Source organism: Rhipicephalus microplus, chromosome 1, assembly GCF_043290135.1.
Source record: "Rhipicephalus microplus isolate Deutch F79 chromosome 1, USDA_Rmic, whole genome shotgun sequence".
NCBI lineage: Eukaryota > Metazoa > Arthropoda > Arachnida > Ixodida > Ixodidae > Rhipicephalus > Rhipicephalus microplus.
In genome coordinates this window covers 99,122,203-99,149,799 of record NC_134700.1, presented here as the reverse complement: position 1 = coordinate 99,149,799, position 27,597 = coordinate 99,122,203, and the positions used below count along the sequence as shown (strand labels likewise).

The 27,597-nt window shown below is 44.9% G+C and overlaps 1 protein-coding gene across 1 annotated transcript in view; it reads left to right on the top strand.

The window, feature by feature from the left end:
- The window catches only part of LOC119177926 (phospholipid-transporting ATPase ABCA3), a 175,109-nt gene extending 148,682 nt beyond the window's left edge, over window positions 1-26,427 (top strand). The window contains exons 19-24 of the mRNA XM_075886165.1: window positions 2,546-2,731; window positions 6,311-6,645; window positions 9,870-10,057; window positions 11,656-11,829; window positions 24,029-24,287; window positions 25,902-26,427. Of these exons, the coding sequence (XP_075742280.1) occupies window positions 2,546-2,731; window positions 6,311-6,645; window positions 9,870-10,057; window positions 11,656-11,829; window positions 24,029-24,287; window positions 25,902-26,072 (1,313 nt within the window). The 3' untranslated portion in view covers window positions 26,073-26,427. The remainder of the gene's footprint in view (window positions 1-2,545; window positions 2,732-6,310; window positions 6,646-9,869; window positions 10,058-11,655; window positions 11,830-24,028; window positions 24,288-25,901) is intronic.
- Window positions 26,428-27,597: the final 1,170 nt, after the last annotated feature.

The following is a 27,597-nucleotide window of genomic DNA, read 5'->3' as shown; positions in this document are numbered from 1 at the left end:
ATACTTTAGGCGGAAAGGCCGTCGTCGTGGCTTGGCGTAACGCAGCCAGAACCAGATATAGCGAAGCCAGGTCTAGCACATTGAGCGCGCTCGCGTCGAAAAGAACTTTTCTTTTTCTTCTTCGAGCACGTTGGGGATAATTTTAACGCAAGTGTTTTTCCTATTGTTTGTCGAGTGCGACGATTACATTATAAGAGCCTCCAAAACTGTATACAGTATAGCCAACTGTGACACATTGTACCTGCACTCGCGCCAAAAAGAAATCTTTTTACTCTTTTTCTTCGAGTGCTTTGACGGGGATATACTGTGCGGACATTAGTATTTGGATATAGGGAAACACGACAACACAAATAACGTATAAAAGAGGAACCAATCGAGCAATAGAAAGATAGAAAAATAATACGTGCAAAAATATAATTCATAAGTGTAAACAAAAAAGACTTGAAAAAAAGACCACAAAAGAGAGAGGAGGAAAGAAACGAAACTGGAGAAAATCGAGGAAGGGTGCCCAGCTCCGTATTTCTTTCAGGCTTGGCACCGCTAGTGCCATGCTGCCCTGACTTTCGTTTTACGCTGGAGTCGCGAAAGCGTAGTTGCCTCGAAAACGCCATTTGTTTTGAGTGCTTTTTGCCCGCCACCCCTGCTTTGAAAATAGGAATGTGCTTGACATATTGACATCCTCAAAAAAAAAAGAAAAAAAAACCATCGGCGCGTGTAGCAATCTTGCCATTCCGGTTACTGGTCCCTCATGCCATTTCCACCCCCCGTTGAGACTGTACATACTTGAAAAAAGTTGCTTCCTGCTTAGCGAATGGAACAGCAAGTCGCACACTCTCTCGGAGTGCACCCGTTGAGAGCAATCAAGCGTTGATTGAAAACGAAGATTCGGCGCTCGTTTTCGCGACATTGCGCTAACTGAGCTTGATCCGAAGATGCAACGACCGGAAAACCACAAGAAGACAGCGAAGAACAACCTCACAGGACAAGCGCTAGTCCTCTGTGCTAATTGTTCGCTGCCTTCGTGTGGTTTTTCACCAGTTGCATATTCCGATTACTATGAACCAACGCGCTCAGCAATACACCTCACTAACTCAGCCCAACGGCGGCATCTCTAGTTCGAGGTTTTAATTGTGTTTTAATAATATTATCGAGTGTCGTGGCGCTTGATGCAATTTCAGGAGGACGATGATTTCCATCCACTCCAATCTCTTGCATACACAATGCAGTCACGAGGGCTGTACCACCGATGGTGGCTCTTTTGATCACGCTGACAAACGCTGCCATCATGGCGGTAAATTCATCTACATTTGATGTAACTAATGTCTTCAGTTTACAAAAGTGCCGGATCTTCTCGTGAGGTTTACAATGTGTTTATCACCCTTTCTTCACCACGAAATCATGTTCGGTTGCCGCTGACGTGTATTGTCTTTTACCCGTATTTATTTTTAAATTTTTGTGAGGGTGCAGTTTTCATGAACCCTAGCTGATTCACGACGCAGCGCAATGCCTTTCCTGCTACCCTGCAGACGAGAAGGGAACCCGTATACAGCCCAGGTAGCCCTTCCCAAATCCCTTTACCACTACGATTCGTTTTTTTATTTATTTATCCCCAACTCCTACTCAACGCATTTCGCATTCCAACTCATTCCAACAGCTTCTTGATGTCCTCTCTTCGCACCTCCTTTACTGTTGCTCTTCTAAACCAACTGTCTTCTGCTGCTCTATTTTGTGGTTGAGGGAAGGTGAGCAAAGCGTGCAAGTTTTTTTTAAGAAAGCCAGTTGCTGCCTTCTCGATGAGGGGTTGAGTTGGAGAAAACGTTGGTTTCAATGAAATGTGCGGCTGCGGAAGTCGATTTTTCGTGGAGGCTAAAATACTACGTTCCTGTGTGCTTACAAAAGCATCTTAAGAGGCCGCAGGTTTTGAAGGCCTCCACTATTTCGCGCCTCTTAGTAACATCGTGGTTTGGCGTCCAAAAACCTTGGGCATTGTTAATTTTTCCTTGTTTGAAAGTTAAACAATGCGGCATAGCGGGTTTCTTGCAGACTGCTTTGCAGAAGCTCAACTTCCAGGGCGTGCGCGTAACCCGGGGGAGGGGAAATAAATTTTGCATATATATACATGCACACATATAGGCACACATACAAACACGCACACATATACACGCACACAGGCAAATGCGCGCATGCATGAACGTTAATAAGGTATGGTTGAACCTTCCCCCCCCCCCCCCTTCAAAATTTCTGTATACGTTCATGTACCAAAGGGTCAATATTCTTCTTCCTTGTCACTGAATTGAAATAAAAAATGCATATAGACCTTTTCGAAAACGCCTCCCTGGGTGCCGCCATAGTGCTTTTTGGGCTGCGCAAATTGGTGTGACCCTTCAAAAATGCACTGACAATGCTGCGCTTTTGGCCTTTGTACTCCCACGCGCAGCCCATCATGGCAGTGTTTTTTTCCTTCCTGTGAGAAGGTGTATACGTGCATATCAGACAAAGCGATTGTTTTAGCCATGCTCTGTGCTTTGTTTCTCGTGTATGGCAGTTGGCTTTGACAAGAAAATCAACTACGAGGAAGAGGACCCGTGCAGCGTCAGCTTTTTCTCCATGTCCGAGCACAGCGTGTTGCCGGACATCTTGCTCCTCGTGGTCGAAGGCCTGGTGCTCTTCGTCATCCTCAGCCTTGTGCACTCGGGATACGGCTTGAGTCTTCGCAAGATCATCGATGCAGGTTCGCACTTCCAGCTGTAGTGTATGTGGAAAATGTGTGAAGAACCAGACAATATATTCTAGCTTTGCCGTCTATTATTTTTCTGAAAAAAGCTGACCTAGCTATTCTGCAGGATTTCACATAACATGAGGTAAGGCGTCCATGAGACAAACGCCAAGAATTAAGCGCAATTACGGATATCGGCGAGGAAGACAGTAGACACATAACTTGTCTTAGCGTGTGGAGGTATTCAAGTGCTACTGCTTATGCAAATCTGCCACAAGCGTGGTTTTTCGTATGATAAATGTTTAGGTACTTCAGTGTTTCTTCATGTAAAGTTAATGGAACGCTGATTCACGCATCTGTGACCGCCATTAAGGCGTTAGTGCTCGTAAAAGCGTTTGCAGAAATTGCCGAGTGGGCGCTGGCATCGTTGGTTGGGAGCGAAATATCAGCGCAAACCGTGGGGGAACATTCGATATATACGCAATCCTAATGCTTAGTTTCGGTGGTAATCAAATTGATGACTCTTGCGTGAGGAGCAAGTGTTCTGCCACGGAGCCTCAACCGTGTTAGAACTTGGATAAAATAATGTAAGAGCTCCTAAACCACCTCCGACATTTCTTCCAACATTTCAAGTGAACGCAACGTGTGCTCAATGCAGTCACGATCAACGCAGCCATGTGACAGTGCTATGAGCCACCGGTTTATCACAAGTTTCATGAAAATTTATGTGCCCCTCTTCGGGCCTTTGCAGCCTATGTGTGACGTCGAGAAGTTGAATCTCTGACGCGTAGCGCAAATCATGCTGCGATTGATCGAGCAAGGATCTACGACTTACGGTTAGTCCGCTATCTTCAATTGCTGTTCATCGTGTTGGGCGCGTGCTCCGCCTCCCTGCCTCATACGTTCTCCTGGCCACGCACAGACCACACGTGCAGCTGCATGCCACTGAAAATTGGAAGGGCCGGGCGCTTGGCGAGAGGGCAAAGTGGCCTTGGAAGAGGACGGCAGCCGAGGGTAGCAAAGAAAAGAGCTAAAGGAGTGGTCACCGCGTTTGGTAATCAAACTCGTCTAACTCCGTTGTTACGAAACTGCTTCCGAAAATTTTCACGACTGTGTGTTGTTGTACGCACGTGCGCAATTTCAATCTCTGGGTGTTTTAGGCGCCCTTTTAACAGCTTCTAATTAGTGGTGACAGCCTTCTTTGTTTCTCTTCAGTTTGTCTTGCTTTCCTTTTTACGATTTTTGGCGTGGTTTTAGTGGTTTTGTGTTTGCGGTGCTGTGTTGCTGTGCCTTTCGAGTGCGATACACGTCGCAGACGGCAAGTGACTTTTCCGCATTTTGAGAAGCTTCCGGGATACGTCCTTAAAGCGTCCACTGTGGCGTCTCCCTGCATTTCGACTGAGGCACACATCTTGAAGCCCGCGTACATCAGCTGCACTCCGAAAAAAGCCCACAAATGGTCGCAATTTCCGGAGGGCTCCGGTATGGTGCGCTTTAGAATCATATGGAAATATTGCTAGCTATTATAAAATCCTAGTATTGCCTCTTTCGTTTTAAAAAGATACTCAATAGAAAAACAAAATAAATTTCGCGAAAAAAAAGATGGGTTGAGACGCCACCTTGAGATTCTGCGTCTACTTTGTCCTACGTAGCTCCTAATCGATAAAAATGACGCACAATGTCGTCTGTGGGTGCCATGAACCTAGGATCCGAAGTTTCGAAAAGTTTCGTTGAGTTTATTGCGTAAAAATACGAAGAATGCATCTTTAAAATTTGGACGTTGCACGTGGAGACATCGGCGCGAAATGTAAAAGTGAAATTTCAACCGTCATTTTCCCCCTATAAAACAATAACAACAAAACTTTTTTTAGGGAAGGGATAGAAATAGGCGTACTCAAGAGCATGTCGGTTGGGGCCCAAATCCAGGGGCTCGCTGGCTTGCACCGCTCGCCTAACTTGACTCAGGAGTGCCCATTGCACTGCTAGGATCGAGCTGGCAAGGGCTACTAATAAAGTTATGATAGTGAAACTTGTGGCAATGGAGTTCTCAAAGCTCAGTTCATCAATTTAAATCAAAATATTGTTGCTTCTTAGTGTCCCTTCAACTATATGGTTTCACAAAATTTAGCTCACACCCACCGCCAATGTATCGTATGCAAGAGGTGATAGACAAGCTAACCTCGCGTAGACCTGCGAAAATACTTGCTGTGATTCTGAATTAAGTTCACAAGAAAGCAGTGTGTGGAACCATGTGAAGGCATAACCACACATGCATGTTGCAGTACGTCAGCAGGTGGCATGTATGTCCGCTCCACTTTCTATGTAGAAACGAAGCGCGCAGCTAGGGATAGCCGTGCGTCCCCTTCCTCCATAGCAAGAGGGCGCGGTGCCACACGCTGACACATTGTAACACATACGCGGGGTCTGGCTTAACGCATCTGTGAGCATAGCTGCGGCAGCTTAGTCCTCGTCGACGAGTTGCTTCCACCAATTGATTGGTAGCACATTAATCAGTGAAACATGCCACACAACCTAGAGACTAGGACCAGTCATCAGTCATTGCAGGAGAGCTATAAATTCCAGCTGCGGGCGTTGCCTGCATGCTGGTCGACGAAGTGAAGCGTCGAGGTTCGGTCAGTCAGCCAATGCTGAGGTCTCGAGTGTCGTATTGACAATGTCTCGCAGCCAGCAGCCAGTTGCAAAGCCAACACAGTGCAACAGCGCTTTCGATGACAATGTTCTGGCAGCCAGTGGTACCATAACGTGAATAATTCTGGTCGAAATACCAGATGACCGGCGTGAGCGAGTTTCGGTGACAGCGTTTAGCGGAGAGCACCTGCAAGCTCGGCCCCAGCCGAGGAAGAGTGACGGTTGGAGTGAGGAGAGAGACCTAAGGGTGGCGCATGAAGTGGAGTGAGGAGTTTGCGCTTCTTTTATTCTATTGAAGGGCTTTGTGCGTATCTGCAGATAATTATTGCGTCAACTTCCTGTTTCGCTGAAGTGCACCATTTCAGTCAATCGTCGGTGTGTGTGCTCCCTTGTGTCGGCGTTTGCACGAGTCGTCTTTCTTCATGATCTTACAAGTTCAAAATTAACGAACACGGTACAAGGCTAAGGCCCCTGTCTAGAGAGCAACTGCATTTGCAGTGCAGTGCACGTTAAAGAACATAAAATAATCTGATTCCGGAACCCTCCACTATGACATGCCTGATAATCATATCGTGGTTCTATCAAGTACGATCCCTCTATTCTTTCTCTTCTTGTTATTAATGATATTATAATAATAATATTATTAATAATAGTAATAATAGAGGTTTTATGTACCGGAAAGACGATATGATTATCAGACTCGTCGTGTAGGGTTCCAGAAATATAGATTATCTGCTGTTTAACGTGCAATGGCGACTGCAAATGCAGTTGTTGCTTTGGCCAACATAAGTCTGCTTGTCGAAAAGTTGGCTTCACTGACACCCCAGGGATCGTTCATGTATTCTAAAGAGCACATTCCTGTGTGAAAAGGAGGACACACTGAGGCAGATCTCATGCACTAACAGTGGCTTGCAGTCTTTCGCTTCTTCTCGATTGTGCTTTCAGTCCATGGAGCCCCACCCCGTGGAAGCGAAAATGCCTTGGACGAAGACGTGAAGACTGAGAGGGAGCTTGTCGAGCATCTGGCGAAGACCGGCGCGTCGCCCGAGCTGGAGCGACTGGGTTACACGCTGGTGGCACATGATCTGAGCAAGTGGTTCGGCTCCTTCCAGGCCGTCAAGGGAACCAGCGTGGCCATCCGTCGCGGCGAGTGTTTTGGGCTCCTCGGTGTGAACGGCGCTGGAAAGAGCACCACTTTCCAAATGCTCACTGGTCTCCTCCACCTCAGCGCAGGCGAGGCTTACATGAGCGACGTCAAGCTGACGAGTTCGCTTAGGAAGGTAGGGACTCTTTTTTCGATTGTTCAGTCGAACGAAACGTGAAGCGCTAGCTTATAAAAATAACACTGTTTCACAAGTGATCTCGTAGGAGTCGGCGTGTTAATGAAGCGACTTGTCGTCTTGTCTGGTTTAGGCAAGGCCCCTCATCTAAATGTTGTTTCAAGTGACAGTCCTTGGTCCGGGATCTCCCATTATAATTTGACTTAACTTGCAGAGCGTGCATCTTGCCTAGGGTAAACAATAAGTTCCAAGTGATATGGTCAACTTTTTAGGTTTTTGTGTGGAAAATTACATGATTGGGAATGAAGGTAAGGAACTTTAATTGGATGACGACTAATGCGAAGATATTTTGTGGCGACGAAAGTTACATGGAGTGAGTGTATGGTGTGGGCAGCAGTTCTATCAAATGAATTGGCTCGAACTAATGTGCTCTCAAATACGCGCCATTGTGTATTGGTTAATATTCCAAAAGAGTAACGGTACTACAGTAGTAACGGCAAGACACTAGCAGAACAACTGTGGCAATATCATATCAGTATCGACAAATTTTCCTGGTTCGTGGGTGACATAAGACACATATAAAGATCAAGAACCTTTAATACAGCCTTATTTACCCTTTCAAGACGAACAGGTACTCCGAATACGAAAAGAAAAACCTAGCTAGCAAATAATCCAAAGAGATAAGTTGCCGTTTCACCGTAAGGAGTAATCAATTATTGTGGTAGTAGAAAACAGGAAAGTTATGCGTACTAAGGCTTGTAGCTCACATCTAGAGCGCCTGACTTGGCATAACTAGGCAATTTGCTGGAAGCGAAAGCAGCTGCTTCAGCGATGGAAGTTACCTTCGTTGTGTCTATATGGCTTCAACACATAGTTTGCGATGAAAGCATGACACCTATAAATAAATGAAGGAGGCATCCGCTGAATTTCTCTAAAAATGTTGGATGCGCAAAACTGTGGGCGTGTCCATTCCCTGAGCACTCATTTGCTCCAAGGAACACGCTAATCCCCGCCCCTCTTCGGCTTCTACTATCGTTTGCGCGTTGAAAGATGCACAGGAATTTTCTGCTCTGCTTAATGGCCCATCAACGGTAGCCCACGCACATGGGGCAATGTTATTGTATGCAGCCCTTGTGCGATGGAGATGACCGGCCAACTTTGTGTTTGCTTCATTCGCGCTCATAAGCAGTATTCGCACGCTTTCACTTGTGCATGCAAAATACGACGCAGATGGGTGGGGTGGGGGGGAGATAATATTTTTGATGTGGGTTTTAAGCGGAACACAAACGCCGAGAGCATGCAGGAACCAACGCAGCGTATTCATATAGCAATGAAATGTAACGGGGTGCTGATACAAATGTTTTGGTGCGATCGGTGGCTTGTTGCAGCATGCCAAAAATAATTACAATCTTTTTATTGTCGACCAGTCTCAGTTTCGCTTTGGGAGAGCTCCGAGAACGAAGGCCCACCGTATGCCACCAATGTCTTCTAGCCTCTGAAACGGCACAGAACTGTGGGGCACTTTCGCGCTGCCTGCGTTTTCTATATTCACGTTCATTCGCATGCGGCATTTGCAGTGAGATGTAGTTTCCATGGTTATCATCATTCACCTAGTGCCAAAGACCTTCCTAATGCTTCGATACGTTCGCAGGGGCATGGACTGGCGGGCAGCTGCCAAACAGTAGTTTGCTAGTGCAAGCGCGGCAAAAGAACAGTGGCGACAATGGCGTCATGATTTGTTGGGCCTCTTGCAGCTCGGCCGCAGTGGTGATGCGGCGGAAGTTTGGTGTCACCTTCTAGTCGCTTCTTATGAAGCCATTGTCGCAAGGCGCGGCATGGTGCGGAATCGAAAACACGAAGTTCAAAAGTCATATAAACTGCCCTCCAAGCTGCATAATTGATCCTGCAGGCCGTCACAGCAGGAAAATTTTGACATTACCGCTTCAATGCACAAGTGATGGCTGGTGGAGCTAAATCGGACATAATAATTAACGCGTGATAGGCAGCTTCTGAAACTATATAAGAATGCCATGGTAATGAACTACGAATTCTGAAATACTCGCAAACGGTGAAACCCTGGGCGTCATCTCCAAGAGATGACGTGCTTTGTTACTTCAACTACATTGCCAGCTATAATTTAGTAACAAAGAAATCGTAGTCTGTGCTCAACATCTCGAAACAATACATTAGAGAGCACAAAATTGAATACACAGACAGACATTCCACTGAAAAGAAAAAAAAAAGCGAAAGAAAACCAGTTAACGAAGCAGTAGCCAGATGTTGCTTTGTATGATATGCATGCGCGTGGTTTGCATGCCTTTTTCCTGTTTTGCGTTCAGTTTTATGTGCATCCACATATTATTTCATTGGATATTTTACTGATATTGAGTTCCTAATAGCCTTATATTCTGAGTGTATTAATATTGATATTCACATAGAAACAATAATATTGATAATTTTTCAATGATTTCTGTACCTTGTGCTGCAAAATTACGGTGACCTTTTAATATATTTATGTTTTCTTCCCTTCACTATAGTTACTACAGTTTGCACCAGTCAACTATTGCGCATTATTGTTCCTGTTTCTTAGTATCTTTCTTATTTAGCGTGTCTGTTGTAAAGCACTGCTGTATTTCTCCATTGCGCAAAGAAATCCCACTACATCACAGTTCTTGGTTAAAAGTATGGATATGTAAATATAAAACTGGATAAATAAATAACTAAAGAATAAATAAATAATTAAATAAATAAATAAATAAAGCTAATGCAAGCAGCTTAGATTACTGCGCATAGCACATCCGGCTGTGCCTTAGCGTAAGTGATTAAAGCATGATTAGATGGTGTGAAAGCACGATGAATTTAATCTCTGAGGGTGAATGCGAGAGTTATAAGACAGTCACACAGTGGCTGTAAATTCAGTAGCATACTGAAAGAAAAAGCGAGCTAGGTTTGCATATTTCCGAGACTCTGAGTTTTCATGCAAATAGGTAACAACTAGTCAAGTAGTAGTAGCGAGTCAGGAATACTCAAAGATGGGCAGTCAGTAGCCAGCAGTTGCTATGGTCAGACTGTCCTTGCTTGTCTCTTACATGTGTATTCTTTCAACAAGCGCTCAAATTTACATTCCCTACAAAGAGAATACTACTTGAACGCCAAAAAATTTTGCGCACGAGCTAGGACTGTCAAATAATGTGCGATTTGTTTCTGTCATTCTCCTTGCGTAGTGGCAGTCCTACATCGGCTACTGCCCACAGGACAATGGACTCTTGGAAAAGCTCACTGCGTTCGAGCACCTGCGACTCTTCGCTGGGCTTCGAGGCGTCCCCGATAGCGTTGTCGAGACAGCAGTTCATGCGGCCGTTCAGTTCGTTGACGTGGAGCAACATGCGGACAAACCGTGCGGCACTTACAGGTGCGTGTACGTGATGTTCACGAAAACATGTACGTGCTCCAAATAAAGCAGAGAAAACAGATATGTACAGGGAAAATATCTTCACTGTGTCCTCATTATACAGATTTAGAAATTAAAGTATTTCGGGAGATTCCTTTCAATGACAAAGGCAAATTTACAACCGGCCTTTCATAGCATGAAACCTCAAAAAAATTCACGTAGGTTTCTTTTATAGAAAGCCTCTTAGTTCTGGTTTGGGGATTGAAACCAGGACCCATGCCTTTCCGGGGTAATCGCTTTACTGAGGAAGCTAGCAGTTGGCAGCTATAAGGTGCTTTTCGGCAACTAAGAGGCTTCCTTCCTGACAAATTCACATGCATTTTCTTGTGGCGTCTAACTTGAAACGGGTAGTCATCTATTTCTCTTTCCTACCCTTACGCCACCCCGCGGATCTCCGCTGAACCGATGTGTGATTACACGCTCAGTGGAGATGTTAGGCTGAACAGTTTGGGACAGACACGAGAAGCGAGAAACCGAAGCTATTTAAAGCGGGTGACTTCATACCCTGAAACTTCTTAATTAGAACAATTTCTAAGTACGCTTCTTGCGGCTTCAAGTTGACATCCTACAAATGCGCATTTATCGTTTCCTCACACAATTTAAACCACGGTGTTCTTCGCTAGCCCTTTAATTAAGGTGAAATAAAAAAATAAATATTGCTAGAAGATATCGTATTGCACCATTCTCGCTTATTCTTCTGTCCTCACCTTATCGATCCTGCTTGACGCACGAGAATGAAAAATCTCTTAATTACCATGAATAAATCATACTGCACAAGGCATAATTATTGCTAAACGTTACTAACGTTACATAAACGTTACATAAACGTTACTGCCAGGCAAATGTGTGCACCAAGACCTACGTGTATTCATCAATGTTCTTAGTTATTGCCGAGGGCACACAGAAAACAAAAGTAGAAGGAAGCATAAAATTATGTTTGGGGTCGTGGAGGCCCATCGCTTTGGGCGCTGCGCGCGGCTTCTCGTCGTGTCTTCCCACGGTTTCATTTTGGTTCACATCATTTCTGGACCATATGAAGAGCTGGTTGGTGCATGGTAAGCTCTAGTTCATCTTAGCGTATTGCTGGCACCGTCTAGCGGGCCGCTTCGGATCCCTTAAGTTAATGTTTATGCGGGCTTTGTCGCGATTGCGGAGTAATTTCACTAGATCTCAACGATGCGTTTCGAACCTAATATATGTAAAGGTTACGAAATATAATAACACTATTTAATTTATATGAGCTACAATTGTGAAAAAGTTACATCAGTTTAACGTAGTATTACACTGCCACTAGTGACGCTGAATTTTTCGCCGAAGGTTATGCCTTATTTAAGCCATCCAAGGTAATAGCGACTCTTGAAAAGTTACATTGCCTGTCTTACGCTGTGCATTGTTAACGAGAGTGGTTTGGTTTAGAAAGTCACACAACTGATTGCCAGGGTCTTAAAATTGGAAGTAAACCAAATAAATGCTGTTCCTGACGGCGCTACAAGCTATCAGCCAGTGGTGAAGTTCTTTTACGTTCTCATTGCATTATTTTTTTCCATCTCTCGAAACAGCGGAGGCAACAAGCGGAAGTTATCAATCGCCCTGGCCATGCTGGGAAACCCCCGGGTCATTTTCCTCGACGAGCCGTACGCCGGCGTCGACATCGTGTCCAGGAATAAGATCAATGACCGGGTGGCCACGATGCGCACCGGGCTAAAGGTGCCCGTCGTAATCACGTCTCACGGGTACGGTGTCATAGTGTCGACGGTTGTTGTCTGAATTCAGTTCGGTTTAACGTGCCTTCGTCATAATTTAACAGCCAGTGTTTGCAGTCACCCCGCCGTGGTGGTGTAGTAACTAAGGTACTCTGGTGCTGAACCGCAGGTCGTGGGATCGAATCCCGGCTGCGCGGCTGCATTTTAGATGGAGGCGAAAATGCTGTAGTCCCGTGTGCTCAGATTTGGGTGCTCATTAATGAACTCCAGGTGGTCAAAATTTCCGGAGTTGTCCACTACGCCGTTTCTTATTATCATATGGTGGTTTTGGGTCACTAAACCCCATGTATCAATCAATCAGTGTTTCGCAGTTATATAGTGCACATCAGCAAGGTTGTTGCCGAAGTCGTTCCTTCGAGCATCGCTTGGTTTGGCCGGTGTACTACCTGATGTATGAAACAGTAAACTGAATTAAATTGTAAAAGTTTGTGCAATCGATGTCATTAATCGACACCATTAATAAACATAAGCGCCATGGTCTAGCACAGGAAGCCAATAGGTAATATGATCTGTTGACATATCGGAGCCTCACATTGAGTGAGCACCTCTTTCAACACAAGGCAGCACAGTTTGCCATTACATTCGAAACCTCTTAAATAGTATAGTATACCAAATAATGCAAGTTGCGACGAACAGGTGAAATTCAAGTACATAAGAGAGGTGCATGCTTCCAAGGCAGTCATTGTTTACTCATGTACATTATCTTGCTCACAAGGTACACTCTGATAGTTGCACGTACTGATGTGCATTTTAGGGCCCGCAGCTAATGAGGGTGCTCCTGAGAGGGCCGCTGAACAACCCCTGAAAATACCAGTAACGGGCGCATTATTCTCTTCCGGCGTTCGCCATCTTTGCTCCTCAATTCCAGACGCCAGCAGTTTGTTCGCGTGATATCAGGATGAAATATGCTCTCGATTGGTCGATATAAGAGAAACATCCGTATCAGTCACCTACCTTGCATTACAATTCATTCGCATGCCTGCTGTACCTTGTCTCATATGACTAATTTTGCCTTTGAACTCGCTGTGGTTTGCGGGATCCATTCCCGTAAACACTTCTATATCATCTGCAAAGTATCAACAGCGAATATAGCTCGGGAGGTATTTTAAGTTAATGTTAAAGTTTGCGTGAGCACTCGACTCCACCATGCTGTTGACACACTCGAAGGGGACCCTTTGGGAACACCTAACTTTCCGCACGTCACCACGCTGCAGTGAATAAATCAAGTTATGATGACGTCATAGCCACGATTTGTCTTTTGCCGCGTTTGTTCTTGTTGCCTAGACGTCTCGGCGGCTAGTTGTGAGTGCGTGGCCGTAGCGCACGCTTTGAATGTTTTGTGTTTGGCGACCCTGCAGTCCCGTTGCCTGTTCGAAAGCAATTCTAGATGCGGAAAGTGTGGAAGTGTGCCACAGATATGCTGTGGGCTGACGTTATCGAGAGCTGCACACGCTAGGTGGCGATAGTTGCACCTTGGTTTTGGAGCTCTCTCAAATAGAAACTAAAACTGGTCGATAATGAGGGGCCTGTAATTAATTATATCTCATGTGCTGCAACAATGTGTCGTGTCATAAATAACAGGCCCCCCGCAACACATTGCTGCAGATAAACGCGAGGTCAAAGTTTTTGTATCAGTACCCCTTCAACATAGACAAAAAGGATGTATACTTCAGTCAGGTGTGCCATTCCATAAGTTGTATATTTGCTGTCTTAAATGATACAAGACTACTTGCTGAAACGTCGGCTTCAGCGACACTGTCGACCTTTTTGCCCGCTAAAATGGGTCAGTGAACATGTACGATGCTCCAGAAACATCTGTCACACAATCTCTGATGCATGATGCTGTGGAGTGTTGCCACCGGTGAGTAATGAAGTGGAGTATTGTGTTAGGACACTAAATAGAGCCAATAGGGGACGACTCGTCGACGTCACAGTTCAGATGCATCGATGCCTGCAGAGTTAACGCTGTCGTCAATGTTTCGTCCTATACTTGTAGTTACGCAGTTTGCCTTTCGCGTCGTGCTATTGTGGGATGGTTCGTTGTCACAGCAGTGCAGCTTCCACATGCCCTAAAGTAGTTTCTCCACCCTGGCTACTGCTTTCAGTACGAGGGCACCAATAGTAGGACTGCAGCAAGCGCTACAGAAAAGCAATGGCATCTACGGGTGAATGTCTTACAGTGGTGGAGCGGGGCACACACTTGCGCAATAAATTCGCGTGTTCACGGCTAGAGCTCATGTCTTGCTTGAGAAAAAAATAACTGCTCATGCCCTTCGTAGAAATGGTTAATCAGTGAAAGCTGAAACGTGTGGCCCTAGTGCTTAGCAGTGGGTTCAACCCAACGCTACACTCAATTCATTCTCAATTATTAAAAAAGAAAGTCTTTTTTGGGACGCTTCAATGCAAAAAAAGTGGTGTCTGTATGTCTGTCGGTCTACTTGTCTTTCACCCGAAATGGATCAAGTGCGACCACATCCGCAGCACCCGCCAATATTGCTCTGATTTCTGCACTCATACTTGTGCGAGTGTTGCTTAAAAGCAAATATTACGCATACACGAGGCATGATGTCAACACGTCATTATTCTGTAATGTGTTTTTTTATACAACTAGAAATGACACACGTAAGCAATTCTAAGAACTGTACGGCAAGCCAAAGATGGCATAAGGCGATACAGTCCTGCCACCTACATGGAAATCTACAAAATATGGCCTCCGCGATTGTCCGAGCAAGCTGTGCACTTGCTATAGCGGAGGCCTTCCTTTTGTTTTCTGAGATTACCGTCAGATGGCACTCACGTATCACGCAGCGTGTTTAGAATCTCATTCATCGATTTATTTGTGCAGAACATCAAATAACTGTTTTATTCACTCTCTCCAGATAGGAGACCATTGTTTTTCGACGATATTTGAAGTCAAACATGCAGATGTGGGGCCTTTTTTTAATACATGCTCATGCTTCTTAATGAGGTTCGACACACGTTTTGCTTGGGTTCACGATACTGCTTTTTTTTTCACGTCCAGCCGTGAAGACATTGCATCCGAAGGAAAGTGGCAGTGGCGAGACTCCCGCCGGAAGCAAACGCACTTACTTAATCATGACATTGACGTTTCGTTCCCGCAACGCCGCTTGTTCAGTGCGTCGTTGTTGCAAGTGTTTGACATCGCGAGCTAACTTGGTGGCGTAGTTTACAATATACGCCCGCCACGGTTGCTTAGATTCCCGTTCGCGATTTCGCGCAGCTTGCAAGGCGGCCGGATCATCGGTACACAGTTTCTGCTGAAACTCAGCCTCCCAGACCTGTTTTTTTTTGCTCGGACTGCAGCATCGGCTCTGCGAACGAGAGCTATCTCGCATTTACACTGTCGGCACTTTTCTAAAGTTGGCCGCTGTTTGAGAGTTCGTAGGATCCATGGCTTACCCACGTGGATGCTCTCAGTAGAAACTCATGCGCGCGTACTCATCGCTACGACGTCACTACCAGCGCAGCAAATAGCGTGCGTGCTTGGGTACGATGCTGAGAACTTCTGAACTGATAGCACAGCCAACAGAGACCACTCGTGACAGGGACTCGCTCGCTGGATTCTGTGCTGACCGGTTGTGCCCTCGCGATCTCCGACGTCAGCGTAGCTCTGGCCGACTGGGCTGGCCCTACGTCATCTCCTGACGCCGATCTCCGACGACAGCGTAGCTCTGACCTACTGGACTTGCCCTACGCCATCTCCTGACGCCGACAAGAGCTCTCGCAAATAGTGCCCCGTCCTCGGATTCCTGTGACCGTTTTTCCATATTTCTTCTGTCTCCTAACTCCTCGATATGTCCTCGCTTGCTGTCCCAGCACATCTCTCTCTCTCTCTATACCTTTGATCCTATCCTTTTAATCCCTCCTCACCCCCATCCCCTGTGAGCTACTGTTGAGGTGTCGCACCCTGATGGAGACAGCTACGGGGCTCACTTTTCTCTTCTTTTCCATCTTATAACCACCACCACCCCACTCGTGACACAGATGCCGAGTGGTGTTTTGCTTGTATTAGACATATGAAGCTTTCGCTGCAATATAAGGGGCTGGGACGTGTTGCCACCTGAGATCGGTGTACTGCACCATGACATTAACGAACGCCCAGACAAAGCGCTTTGATAGTTTCAGCGTTAGGTGAAGCGAGAGACCCCAGATGGAAGCATGACGTCTTGCCAGATTCATTGCTGAATCTACGTCTGCCTCTAGTAATCCTGAAGTGCTGTGATGCACATGTTTGAGTACAGGGGTAGGCTACCCTTTTACTTGGGAGGGAACACTGTGTCGGTTATCTCGTCAGACGATGACGTTTTGAATATGTGCATATGGAGCGGCAATGTTTATAAAGATCGCGATGATGTCATGTTGCACCATATGATTTGGCCAGGCATATGGTAACATCACCACTACAAGGAATAAAGCGTGATCATGGGCGTTAACTTGGGAATAGAGATTTGACGTTAGGTGTCAACGTGGACGCATTCATGTTAAAAAGTGCATAGTGGCTGAAAACAAGAATACATTGCACAAGCTCTTGTATATCAGCTACACTAAACAATCAGCTACTTCTTGGAAGGTAAGTTTTCCTTTCGTGTTATATTGATTCTTAATACACAGGAATCGGCCATATTTTTAAAAGCGAAGCTTTTGCAGCTTAATAGAAAATGCTGGGTGTTTGCGAAAAATCCTCCGCGCTGTTGCTGATTACGCGTGATTAGACAGATTTAGTTTGCCGTCCGTAGCAGCCGTACAGATGCAGTCTGCTAGCCATTTTTGATAGGCCACGTCCGTACGGCTGCTGGGGACGCGCTACTAAATCTATCTATTGCTTATTAGCCAGGTTCTCCGACGGACACAGTGCGCGCAGCCGTCGCGTCGAGTTTGTCCTGCGCACGAACCAATTTCGAACGACGAAAGGGTCGTGCTTCTTCTGGGGCTACTGTGGTCACGATTTCAAAGTTTTCTACGTCGACGCCTCCGGCCCGCATGAAGGAGGACGGTACACGGCTGTTGTCGCCCACCAAAACAACCCAGTAAATGGACTCACCTTCCGTGCACATAGCATCACGCACGCGGAGGAAATCGCCGTCGCACTAGCCGTTGCACATCACGGCTCCAGTGTCATTCTTTTTATCACCGACTCAAGGGGTGCCTGCTGCAACATTGAAAAGAGCTCTGTCCTTGGCCTACAAAATTCTGCAATACAGCGACTACAATGGTGCCTGCGCGCACCGAACAATCGTACGGGCTTCGGCTCCCACGGGCCTCGACGGTAATTAGGCGGCCGATGCCGCAGACCACGTGCTTACTCTCCGGGCACCGTCTTCGTTTGGCACCGATCCCGACCTCGAAACCAATTCTGTTCACACCTTTAAAGTAATCATAAAATATTACCAATGCGACCATCACATTAATCCGAAATACTGTAAGGACCTCACGAAGGTGGAGGAGTGAATCCTCCTTCGCTTTTAAATCAAAACTCGATTGTGCCCGGCAATCCTAAAACACTTCAACACCGCTATCACGGGGAAGTGCCCACACTGCGAGGAAAATTATCGTGATATTTTCTACATGGTGTGGGCATGACAAAAAACTCCAAACCTCACCCTTATATTCTACCCTTTCCAGTAGGAGTGGGAGGCAGCTCTTCTAGGCTGCTCTAACTAGGCGGTTCAACGGGCCTTGGTTGAGCGAGCCAGGTCCGCCGCCGACGCCAATGGGATCCCGTAAAAGGGAGCCCACCAAGTTTTTGTGTGGGGTGGCCCCTTAATGACCGCTCCCCACTCGCCCTGTACATAACTTTCATAACTAAATGTTCTAAATGCGAAGCATTTCTTAGCGAACTTCGGAGACTTTAGCGTATCTATCTATCTATCTATCTATCTATCTATCTATCTATCTATCTATCTATCTATCTATCTATCTATCTATCTATCTATCTATCTATCTATCTATCTATCTATCTATCTATCTATCTATCTATCTATCTATCTATCTATCTATCTATCTATCTATCTATCTATCTATCTATCTATCTATCTATCTATCTATCTATCTATCTATCTATCTATCTATCTATCTATCTATCTATCTATCTATCTATCTATCTATCTATCTATCTATCTATCTATCTATCTATCTATCTATCTATCTATCTATCTATCTATCTATCTATCTATCTATCTACGACTTTGAGCACTCTTGGCTGTTTTCATAATGATATCGATACCAAACTTGGTATGTCATAACATGACTGCATTACGAGCATAATTGATCAGTTATAACACGAAAATTATGAAAAATATGTCATGAATGGCATGATTTAAACTTCATGGTCTTGCTGCTCTTGCGGTGGTTTCGTTCACATGACATGTTGCAAAACTGGTATGGTAAGACACGACTGCATGATGAACACAAGCGACAGAACCTAACATAAGAATTATGAAATGGCCCCACTGCGGAGGCCTAGTGGCTAAGGTACTCGGCTGCTAACCCGCAGGTCACGGTATCGAATCCCGGATGCGGCGGCTGCATTTTTTTTCATTTATTGCATCCTTAAAGGCCCGAGGGCATTACATAAAGGGGGGCAAAAAATACGCTGTAAGTGTGTATAATTCAAGTTGAACAAATTATTATAAACAGTACAGTTCTAATATGGTAGTTTGGTCAAAAATGACAACAAAAATGATTCAAATAACACACAAAAGAAACGCTTTGGCTGGGAATTAGAGTACAAACAACTAGGCACAAGCAAATTATACATACAGTACGTTGGTAGAATATATTTACAGCCACGGGTTAATGGGTGGAATCAAAGTGGGATTCCAATTTTGCGCGGAATGATGTGCGGTCAGGTGTGGCAACAATGGTGTCGGGAAGGCGATTCCAAAGTGTTATTGCTTGGGGGAAAAAAAAGTCGTTCATTGCGGATGTACGGCCGTTGATTAGTGCAATGGGGTTTGAATGGTTAATGCGGGAAGAAGTTCTGTTTGGGGGCTGTAAAAGTTCGTGTCTTGATCGGGGTCGGAAAAAGAAACTGTGGAGGAGGCATAGGCGCGAGATGAGGCGGCGCGACGCGAGTGATGGCAGTTCAATTGATTGTTTTAAGGCGGTGATGCTGATTTCTCTGGAGTACTGTGAGGTTATAAAGCGGGCAGCGCGGTTTTGAACTGCTTCTAGTTCGCTAACAAGGTATGCCTGGGGTGGATTCCAAATGGACGATGCGTATTCGAGCTTTGGCCGTACGTATGTTAAGTATGCTAGTTTTTTAACGTCAAGAGATGCTGATTTGAGGTTACGGCGCAAAAAACCAAGCGTACGCAGAGCGTCTGAGCAGATGGACTGTACGTGCGGTGCAAATGAAAGAGATGGGTACATGTGCACTCCGAGATACTTGTATGACGAAGCCGAATCGAGAGGAAGCGAGTTGATAAAGTAGGTATGATGAACAGTGGTGCGTTTACGGGAAAATGACATCGATTTGCATTTAATTAGATTTAATGGCATTGATGAGTCTTGGCACCATAGCGCAACTGTGTCGAGGTCTTGCTGTAGTTTAGTACTGTTTTCAAAGTTGTGAATGGGGGAGTATATGACACAGTCATCTGCAAATAGTCGAAGTTTTGTTTGAATGTTTGTTGGCAGGTCGTTTATGAATATTAAAAATAGAAGAGGTGATGAGCCCGCACCCTGAGGGACGTCTGATGATACGTGAGTTTTAGAGGAGTTATGATTATTAGCGGAGGTGAATTGTTTACGGTTGGAGAGGAAGTGTTTAACCCAGGAGACAATATTCTGTGCATTGCCAAGGGAATTAATTTTGCTAAGTAATAGGTTGTGTGGTACGCGATCAAAAGCTTTGGAAAAATCTAGGAATATGGCATCAATCTGCAGGTTATCATCCATGCTTTTTAGTAGGTCGTGGGTAAACTCGGCTAATTGGGTCTCGCATGAGAAGTGCTTTCGGAAACCGTGCTGGTGATTATAGAAGAAATTTATTGATTCAAGGTGAGTCGCGATGTGAGAAGATATAATGTGTTCTAATAATTTAGAGGGAATGCTTGTCAGGGAAATAGGGCGGTAGTTTGCTGCATTCGTTCGCTCTCCTGTTTTGAAGACGGCTACTATTCCGCCTATCTTCCAATCGTCTGGAATTTCGCTTCTTTCAAGGGACTGCATGAAGATGAGGCAAAGAATCTGACTAACCACTGTGACGGTGTTAACTAAAAGTTTCGGGGTTATTTAGTCAGAACCTGGCGCTGAAGATATCTTAAGACCGGTGATTAGTTTAACGATTCCTTCAGGGTTAAATGCTATTTCGAGAGATACAGCGCCGGGGGAACGGGTAGGTATTCGCGTTGACTGTGTAATGTTAGGGGTAGAAAATACTGATAAAAAGTAATCATTTAAAGTGGAGGCAACGTGTTTTGCGTCTATTGGTTCCCCGCCTGGGCCTAGAAGATCTATGTTGGTACTTTGATTTTTGTGAGAGAGCATGCGCCAGAATTTAGTGGGATTTGAGCGGAGGATAGATAGTAGGTCACATAAAAAATATTTATCTTTGGCTTTTTGTAGTTTCGTAGGATACTTTTTGGCGCACAGGTGATATTTTTTCCATGTTAAAGGGTTATCGCATTGACTGGCGGTCCTATAAAGACGTTTCTTTTTATTTAAAAGACTTTTCAGTTGTTTGTTGAACCAATGATTTGTGGAATCTGATTTCACGCGAATGGTTGGAATATACTGTTTTTCTAAGTTAAGTATCGTGTTTTTGAATATCTGCCAGTTGGCGTTTACTGAGCGGGTTTGATATGATCCGCGAAAACTGTTAAAAAAAGAACCAAGTTTGTCGTTGATAGCGTCATAATTTCTTAGTTTGTAATCAGTTATAAATTTTTCAGTCGGTGACCTTCTGATCAGAGGTAGAGATATGCAGTTGTGGATAAGGGTATGGTCGCTAAACCCGGGAGTACTATTGTGCGCTTTATGTCATCCGGGCTTGATGTTAGAAGAAGATCTGAAGTATTATCACCTCTTGTGGGGCATGTTATAGCTTGGTGTAGGTTAAAATCTAGCGTCAGATCAAGGAATTTCTTTGATTCGTTGGACGGGGATGCACTAGGGACTGAAGGCCAGTTTATTTGAGGGAAATTAAAATCACCGAAAAGAAAAATAGGGGCGTCCGAGAACTTGTCTTCAATCCGGGTGAGTGAATTTGAAAGGAGGATGGAAAAGCCAGGTTCAGAATCAGGCCGCCGGTAAAAGATGCCAAAAATCGCCTTTTGGGCAACGTTTGACACTCGCACCCAGGTTAGTTCTAATGTGTCGTCATGAGTGAGAAGAGAAGATGTTAGATTGTTTTTAATAGCTATGAGCACGCCTCCACCCCGGCGATTAGTGCGATCATGGCGATATAAAGTGTAGTCCATGTTAGACGGGAAGATTTCGTTGTCGAGTACGCTTTCGTGTAGCCATGTTTCTGCTAGCACGACAATGTCGGCTTCTACATCTTGGATAAAACTATGTAGTCTGTCTAGTTTAGGCAGTATGCTTCGTATATTAGTGAAGGCAACATTTAGATTTAGCCTTGATGATCGGCTTGGTCGAGGGTTAGAGGTGCAGTAGACAGAGGGGTGTCATTCGGTGGTTTTGCTGCTCATACCTAATGACTCACCAGCTATGGCACGCACAGTCTGTTTTTTGCTGATTTCTACAATTTTGTCGGAAGTCTGGTCATACATGTAGCACTTTTTGTCCACGTGAAGTCTGTCGAGACTCAGTTTAAATGCGCATTTTTGGGGGCGGATGAACTGCAACAGCTTTGACCGCGCAATGCGGGTGGCAGCTGCGAAGTCCTCCCTAATGGCCAAGTCTGTGTCTTTAAGCATGCGACCGCAGTTCAGAATGCGTTCCTTCGTTTTGTAGTGGGCTAGTTTTACAATGATGGGTCGAGTTTTGTTTTCTGAAAAGGTCCCGATTCTGTGCGCGTTCCATCGCACCCAGTTCCAGAGTAAGTTTAAGCTTGTCGGCACAAAACGCGGATATCTTTTGCTCCGACTCTTCCCATGTTTCCTTTATGTTGTCTTTTATGCCAAGAAAGAGAACGTTGTCCGTCGTAGGTGGTTGCTGGCGTCAATAGTTGCGGCTTTGAGCACAGAAATTTCGTGCCTTATCTGGGATGAATCGTTGTTATCGCTAGGGTTGCTGGTTTGGGGCTTTAGTTTTTCTAGGATTTCGAGCCGGTTGCTAATTGAGGAAATTTGTTTTTCCTGGGTTGCTTGGGCAGTTTTAAGGCCGTCTATCTCTAATCGAATCGTTTCTAGATTGTCCTCGACGCGTTTGATAGAATCCAAGATTGCGGCTATATCACTTCTTTTTGTTGGGCCGGGATTCAGTTCCACGTCGCCAGAAAGCAGCAGTATTAATTGAGAACATAAACCAAAAGCAATCGCGTCAACGCACAAGTCCAATATACTGCGCAATTTAAAGTCGTTGGGGCACGACACAGCAATAAGGAAGCGATTACTGCTTCTACACGATTTCCACCGATGGTTCATGGTTCCACCGATTGAGATGGAAATATTGTAGGCCCATGTGCTCACATTTGGGTGCACGTTAAAGGACACGAAGTTGTCGAAATTTTCGGAGCCCTCCACTATGGCGTCTCTCATAATAATATGATGGTTTCGGGACGTTAAACCCCACATATAAATCAATCAATCAATCAATCAATCAATCGAAAATCATGAAATGTGTGTCATGTAACATCATGACTACATGCCACACTCATACACTCGCGGCCGTTTCGCTAGCTTCGCATATACAAAATTTGGTATTACGGGACGTGAATAGATTACGAAGGTATGTGACTGATGCAAACTTGATAATCATCAGATGCGTGTCATGTGACAACATCAATACATGTCACGCTCATAATGCGCTTGCGGCCGTTTTGCTAGCTTCACATGCACCAAATTTGACATTACGTGACGCGAATGACGACATAGCTAAATGACACTTGAAACAATATAATCATGACATAGAAGTAATGCACGGCATATTTTACCTCCGCCTCGTAACGTGGTGCTGATTTTAAAGTGACATACCAACCATCCTCATTCGTGGTTCGCATATCGTCGATTTCCACTGAACATGGGATGTGTCAGTTTTTTCACCACCACCTGCTAGGGTTCCCACCGCCAGCTTACCACGTTAGTTCTTGTGATATAGTTTGCACAATATTACACGGATGGCGTGTGCAATCTGTGGTTTGACTAAGTTTGTATACGTCAATGAAAGACCTGTATCAGCCAAGAAGGACACATTTGGCCCCCTTGTCAACCAGCTTTGCTCTTTAATAAGCTAATAATGACTTGTGTAAATGTCTGCCTTTTAATTCTAACAATTCCGAAGGCTAAAGCAGAAGGTTTCGGTAGCACGTTACTCTGCTGGTACACGTTAGTTCGATCGCAGCTGCGCTTCTTCGGCATGTTTTCGAGGCTTAACTGTTGCTTCAAAAACTCGTACTGTACGGTCACACTCATGCCAAGAACGTTTCTCTTACTTGACGTGTCCTCTTAGAAAAAAACTGTATTCGTGATCGAACTTACGCTTCTTAGCGCTTCTCACCTATAGCTTCCCTCTTCGTGATCATCGTCGGCCATAGCGTCCTAAGCCTTCCGCGCCATCCACGCAATTCGTTAGGCCCCGTTTGAGCGTCTTCCGCCACCGTCTCTCTCTCTCTTTACAGTTGATTGTCTCAGCGAGTTAGCTGTTTGTGCAGGTTGGTGTATAGGTTAGTGACATAGAAAAAAAAAACTTTTTCCGTGTGCAGAAAAGTTGAGCAACATCCTGCAATTGCAGCTGTCGTCACTGCTGCTGCTTTCGTCGCCGCTTGATAAGAACGAAGAAACACTTGCTTTTCTCTGTTCGTGCGGCGCTAATTACATTTTTCATGTGTAGCTCACAAAGCTAAGATCAAGTTACATTTCTTATCAGTCGACGAGACGCTGCATTTTGTCGAGGTCACTACGCATAGCACCGTTTGAGATTTTCACTTTAATTTAGTTTGCAGAGACATTCATACCGACAGGTTATGCACACTTGATAGAACTATTGCTGTGCGTCTACCCGTTGATGATCTGCCGCCTTTCAGCATGGAAGAATGCGAAAGAGCCTGTGACCGACTGTGCATCATGGTGGCCGGTGAGATGACTTGCCTGGGCACCATGCAACACCTTCGGGACAAGTTTGGCACCGGCTACACTATGCAGCTGGTGGTGGCGCGTAGGGAGCCGACGGGGACCCAAGTAAGCGCGGCAGAGGCAACCACCGCGGAGGTGAAGTCAAACCAAGCACTCGACAAGGACGTGGTCGCGCTCTTCCCGGAAGTGCGTGTCCTCGGCGCACATGATGTAAGATATTGGCTTGCCAATTATACTATATATATAGGACAGAGATAAAGTTTTGAAGGTATACAAAAGGTAACGTTGGTGGCCGCAAGGTTTATCTTGTCGCCATTTCGGCAAGACACGGCGAAAAATGTGTACATGGGAACTACATCCTCCCATACGGGAAAAAAACATGCGGGAGACGCAAGAAACACCAGATAACAAAATGTCGGTGATATCTTTAGTAAAGGTGTACGGCACAACAGATCTTTTTGAATTAATGCACGATTTTCAGCAAGGCGTAATTTCGCAACCAGCACAATAGCTTCCCGCTTTGGAGAACGTAGAGTTATATTGTTACATCCTCTCAAAAAGCCTTTTGAAATGGAGTATAAGGAGACGTTCGCCACTTGGCGTCTACATATGTCGTTTAAATAAACAAACAGAAGGATTAACATAGCCACAAGAGCTCTACGCTCGACATGCGTGGAGCTGTCGGCATATATGACCCTAAAAAATCAAATAATGCAGTCCATCCACGAATATTTATTGTAAGCAGTGACTTTATGGACGCAATAAACAGAGAAACGGGTCAAGAAAACTTCGAAAACGCTTGAACTTCGTCCTTAAAAGTAGAACGCAATGGCGTAATCAGGCTCAGTTCACATCACCTTCTCACATGCTAGTCAACCTGAGCTCCTAAGGTGTGCACCTACACCGCGCTGTTAGAAAACTTTGTACGCGCGCAACATCAGCCATTTCAATTATCATAGAACACCTACGGCAAGTAGGCTCGTGAAGTGCTCACCGTGTTATAATTCATCATTGTGCGAGTGAGCCACATTACCATTATTAGGCGTCCAAGGTAATGCGCGCACCTCGTAGCCGCACGATTTGATGAGGCTGTAGCTGATAATGACGATAAATTGCGCCGGTGTGCTCTGCAATGGGTAGACTTTAGCAGCAACCGCTCGATGCACAATCCACATGTTTCGACACCTGGTGCGATTTCGCGCTTTTGGCATGCAATATTTCATGCGCTAACACGACTACTTGCGCTGTATCTGCGCATTAAAATCACATCAATTCGATTTCATATGGGAGTACAGAACTCTTCGAATTAGGTTGAGTTCTAATTGGCGGGTGGACTCTAGAATGAACGGGCATCGCGTCATACTGCACGGACAGTGCCCAAAGAAGTGACTTAAGGACTCATTATTGTAAAATAACTTACATTTGTAGGTTTATAACAGTACAGAATTAACTAGTAAGTCAGTGAGGCTATAAACAAGCACCGACATGCATGTGAGCAGTGAGCCTTAATGTCGAAAAAGTATAAGTTGGTAATTATGTTCGAAAATACGTTTATTTGCATGACGGAGTTAACGCATTCAATCGGCAATTTACAATGGCTTGTGTTTTTTTATCCACACGTTTGAATAGTTTCCAGCTTGCACAGGAGCTCCAGTGCAGCGTATGAATTGTTATTCTCTGAGAAATGCTGCTGTTTTGTTGTTTTGCATCTCAAGCAAACGATTTGCAGCGCAAAAGAAACACGTGAAAGGAAGTCAACTAGGATGGGTGTACCTTAAAATTTACAGTATTGCTAATGCGGGTTCACTGTGTTTTTGGCCACAGAACGTGCATGACTACCACGTCAAGGAGAAACTTTCATGGAGCACTGTCTTCGAGAAAGTGGAGCAGCTCGAGGAGTCCCACAAGTTCTCCCACGTATTAATCCAAGACACCAATTTGGAACAGATCTTTATTTCGTTCGCCGAAAAGCGGGCTGAAGCTCACGAAGTTTGATGTCGGATTTTGGGATGTTATCCCCAAGAAACGTTACGATCAAAAATTAAGTTTCGTTGCATGTACAATAGGATGATTGCTAAATAATGCGTATTAAGAACTGTTATGATCCTTTGATCTGAACTTTTATTCGTGAATTACAAGTGTTTTCTGCCTGAGAGCCTTTGTTGAGAATGCTAAGGCCTCGAGTTGAAAGATAACGAGGCAATCACTGCCGCGTGGTGTTGGATATTTATGATTTAAGATTTTGTATTTAAGATTTTATGATTTAAGATTTTGTAGCTTGTGCGCTTCAACTTTTATTGTAATGGTTCTGTATTTGGCAAATAAAAAAGTAACCAGTCATTGAAAAACACTTTATTACTCTATGAAGTGAAATAAGACAAAATCCAGCACTCTGTCGTGTTCTTTCACTGAAGACCATAAAAGAGGTGCTTGTGGAGCATTCCGCCAAATACCTTTGTCACTACTGAGGGAGAACGTTACCCTTACTCACAATTCCGTTAAAATAATAGCGCAGCAAGTGTTTAATAGCAGCGTAGACATCAGAAGCTTCACAATATTATTTAAAAGGCTCCCGCCAGGATGTATTCGACCAGTGTGAGACGACAAAATCGAGTAATCACGCGACAACAATGTGATGGAGAGTAACGAAGCTGTCAGGTTAATAGACTGTCCTATGCGTCTATCCACCTACACTATGGTGCTCTCGTGGTTGTCTCCTCAATTTGGTTGATACCTAAAAAGGATGATTGAAGAATGTAGGAAAGGGGGCTGCAGCTCGACTAACACGAAACCTTGGAGGGCTGAAGGATGAAGTATAGGCCCTTGTTTCCCACAGCAACATCGCTGCTAATGGGGAACGAGAGACAGAACAAGAGATGGAAGGAGGGCCTAAACAAGGTAATTTGCCACATTTTTGAGAGAGATTTCTTCGATGGATCTCTAGCAGGTTCCAAACCCGAAACCAAGCGTAAAAAGAAGGGTCGCTAACTTCGTCGGGAAACTGCGTCGGAATGCAGTTTGCTGAGAGGTGATGCTTCTTATTTTTCTGCTCATTTTGTCATTGCCACGGGCAATTATTTTGACCTAAGTTGTCTTCGTGTCAGACACCGCAACCTGCTATAGATTGTGAATTACCGGAGAAAATTAATTACGAGGATTAAGGTAACGAACCCATGTTGATGAAATTAAATTCTCGTACTTCATCTGTTGTTGTTTGTCTAACTGTTGGTGGTCGGTAGTGGGATTTAACCTATTTTTGGGGTGCATACTGATTTATGATGGACCGTGACGATAACACGACATGCTGACAAGCGGGGCCCCTTAGGTGCTTCACCACTAAAACATCACTCATAGGAAAGATCATGAAGCCTTTAAGGACAGCAACTTCTTACGTGCATGGCTGCACTGGCTTTGGTGCAGCCGTGCACGTAAGTTGCTGGTGTGCGATCTCGGTGTACGTAAGATCCTGGTGTGCGACTTGCACTTTCGTGCTCGAGATGGGGAGTTGTCTGCCACTGCA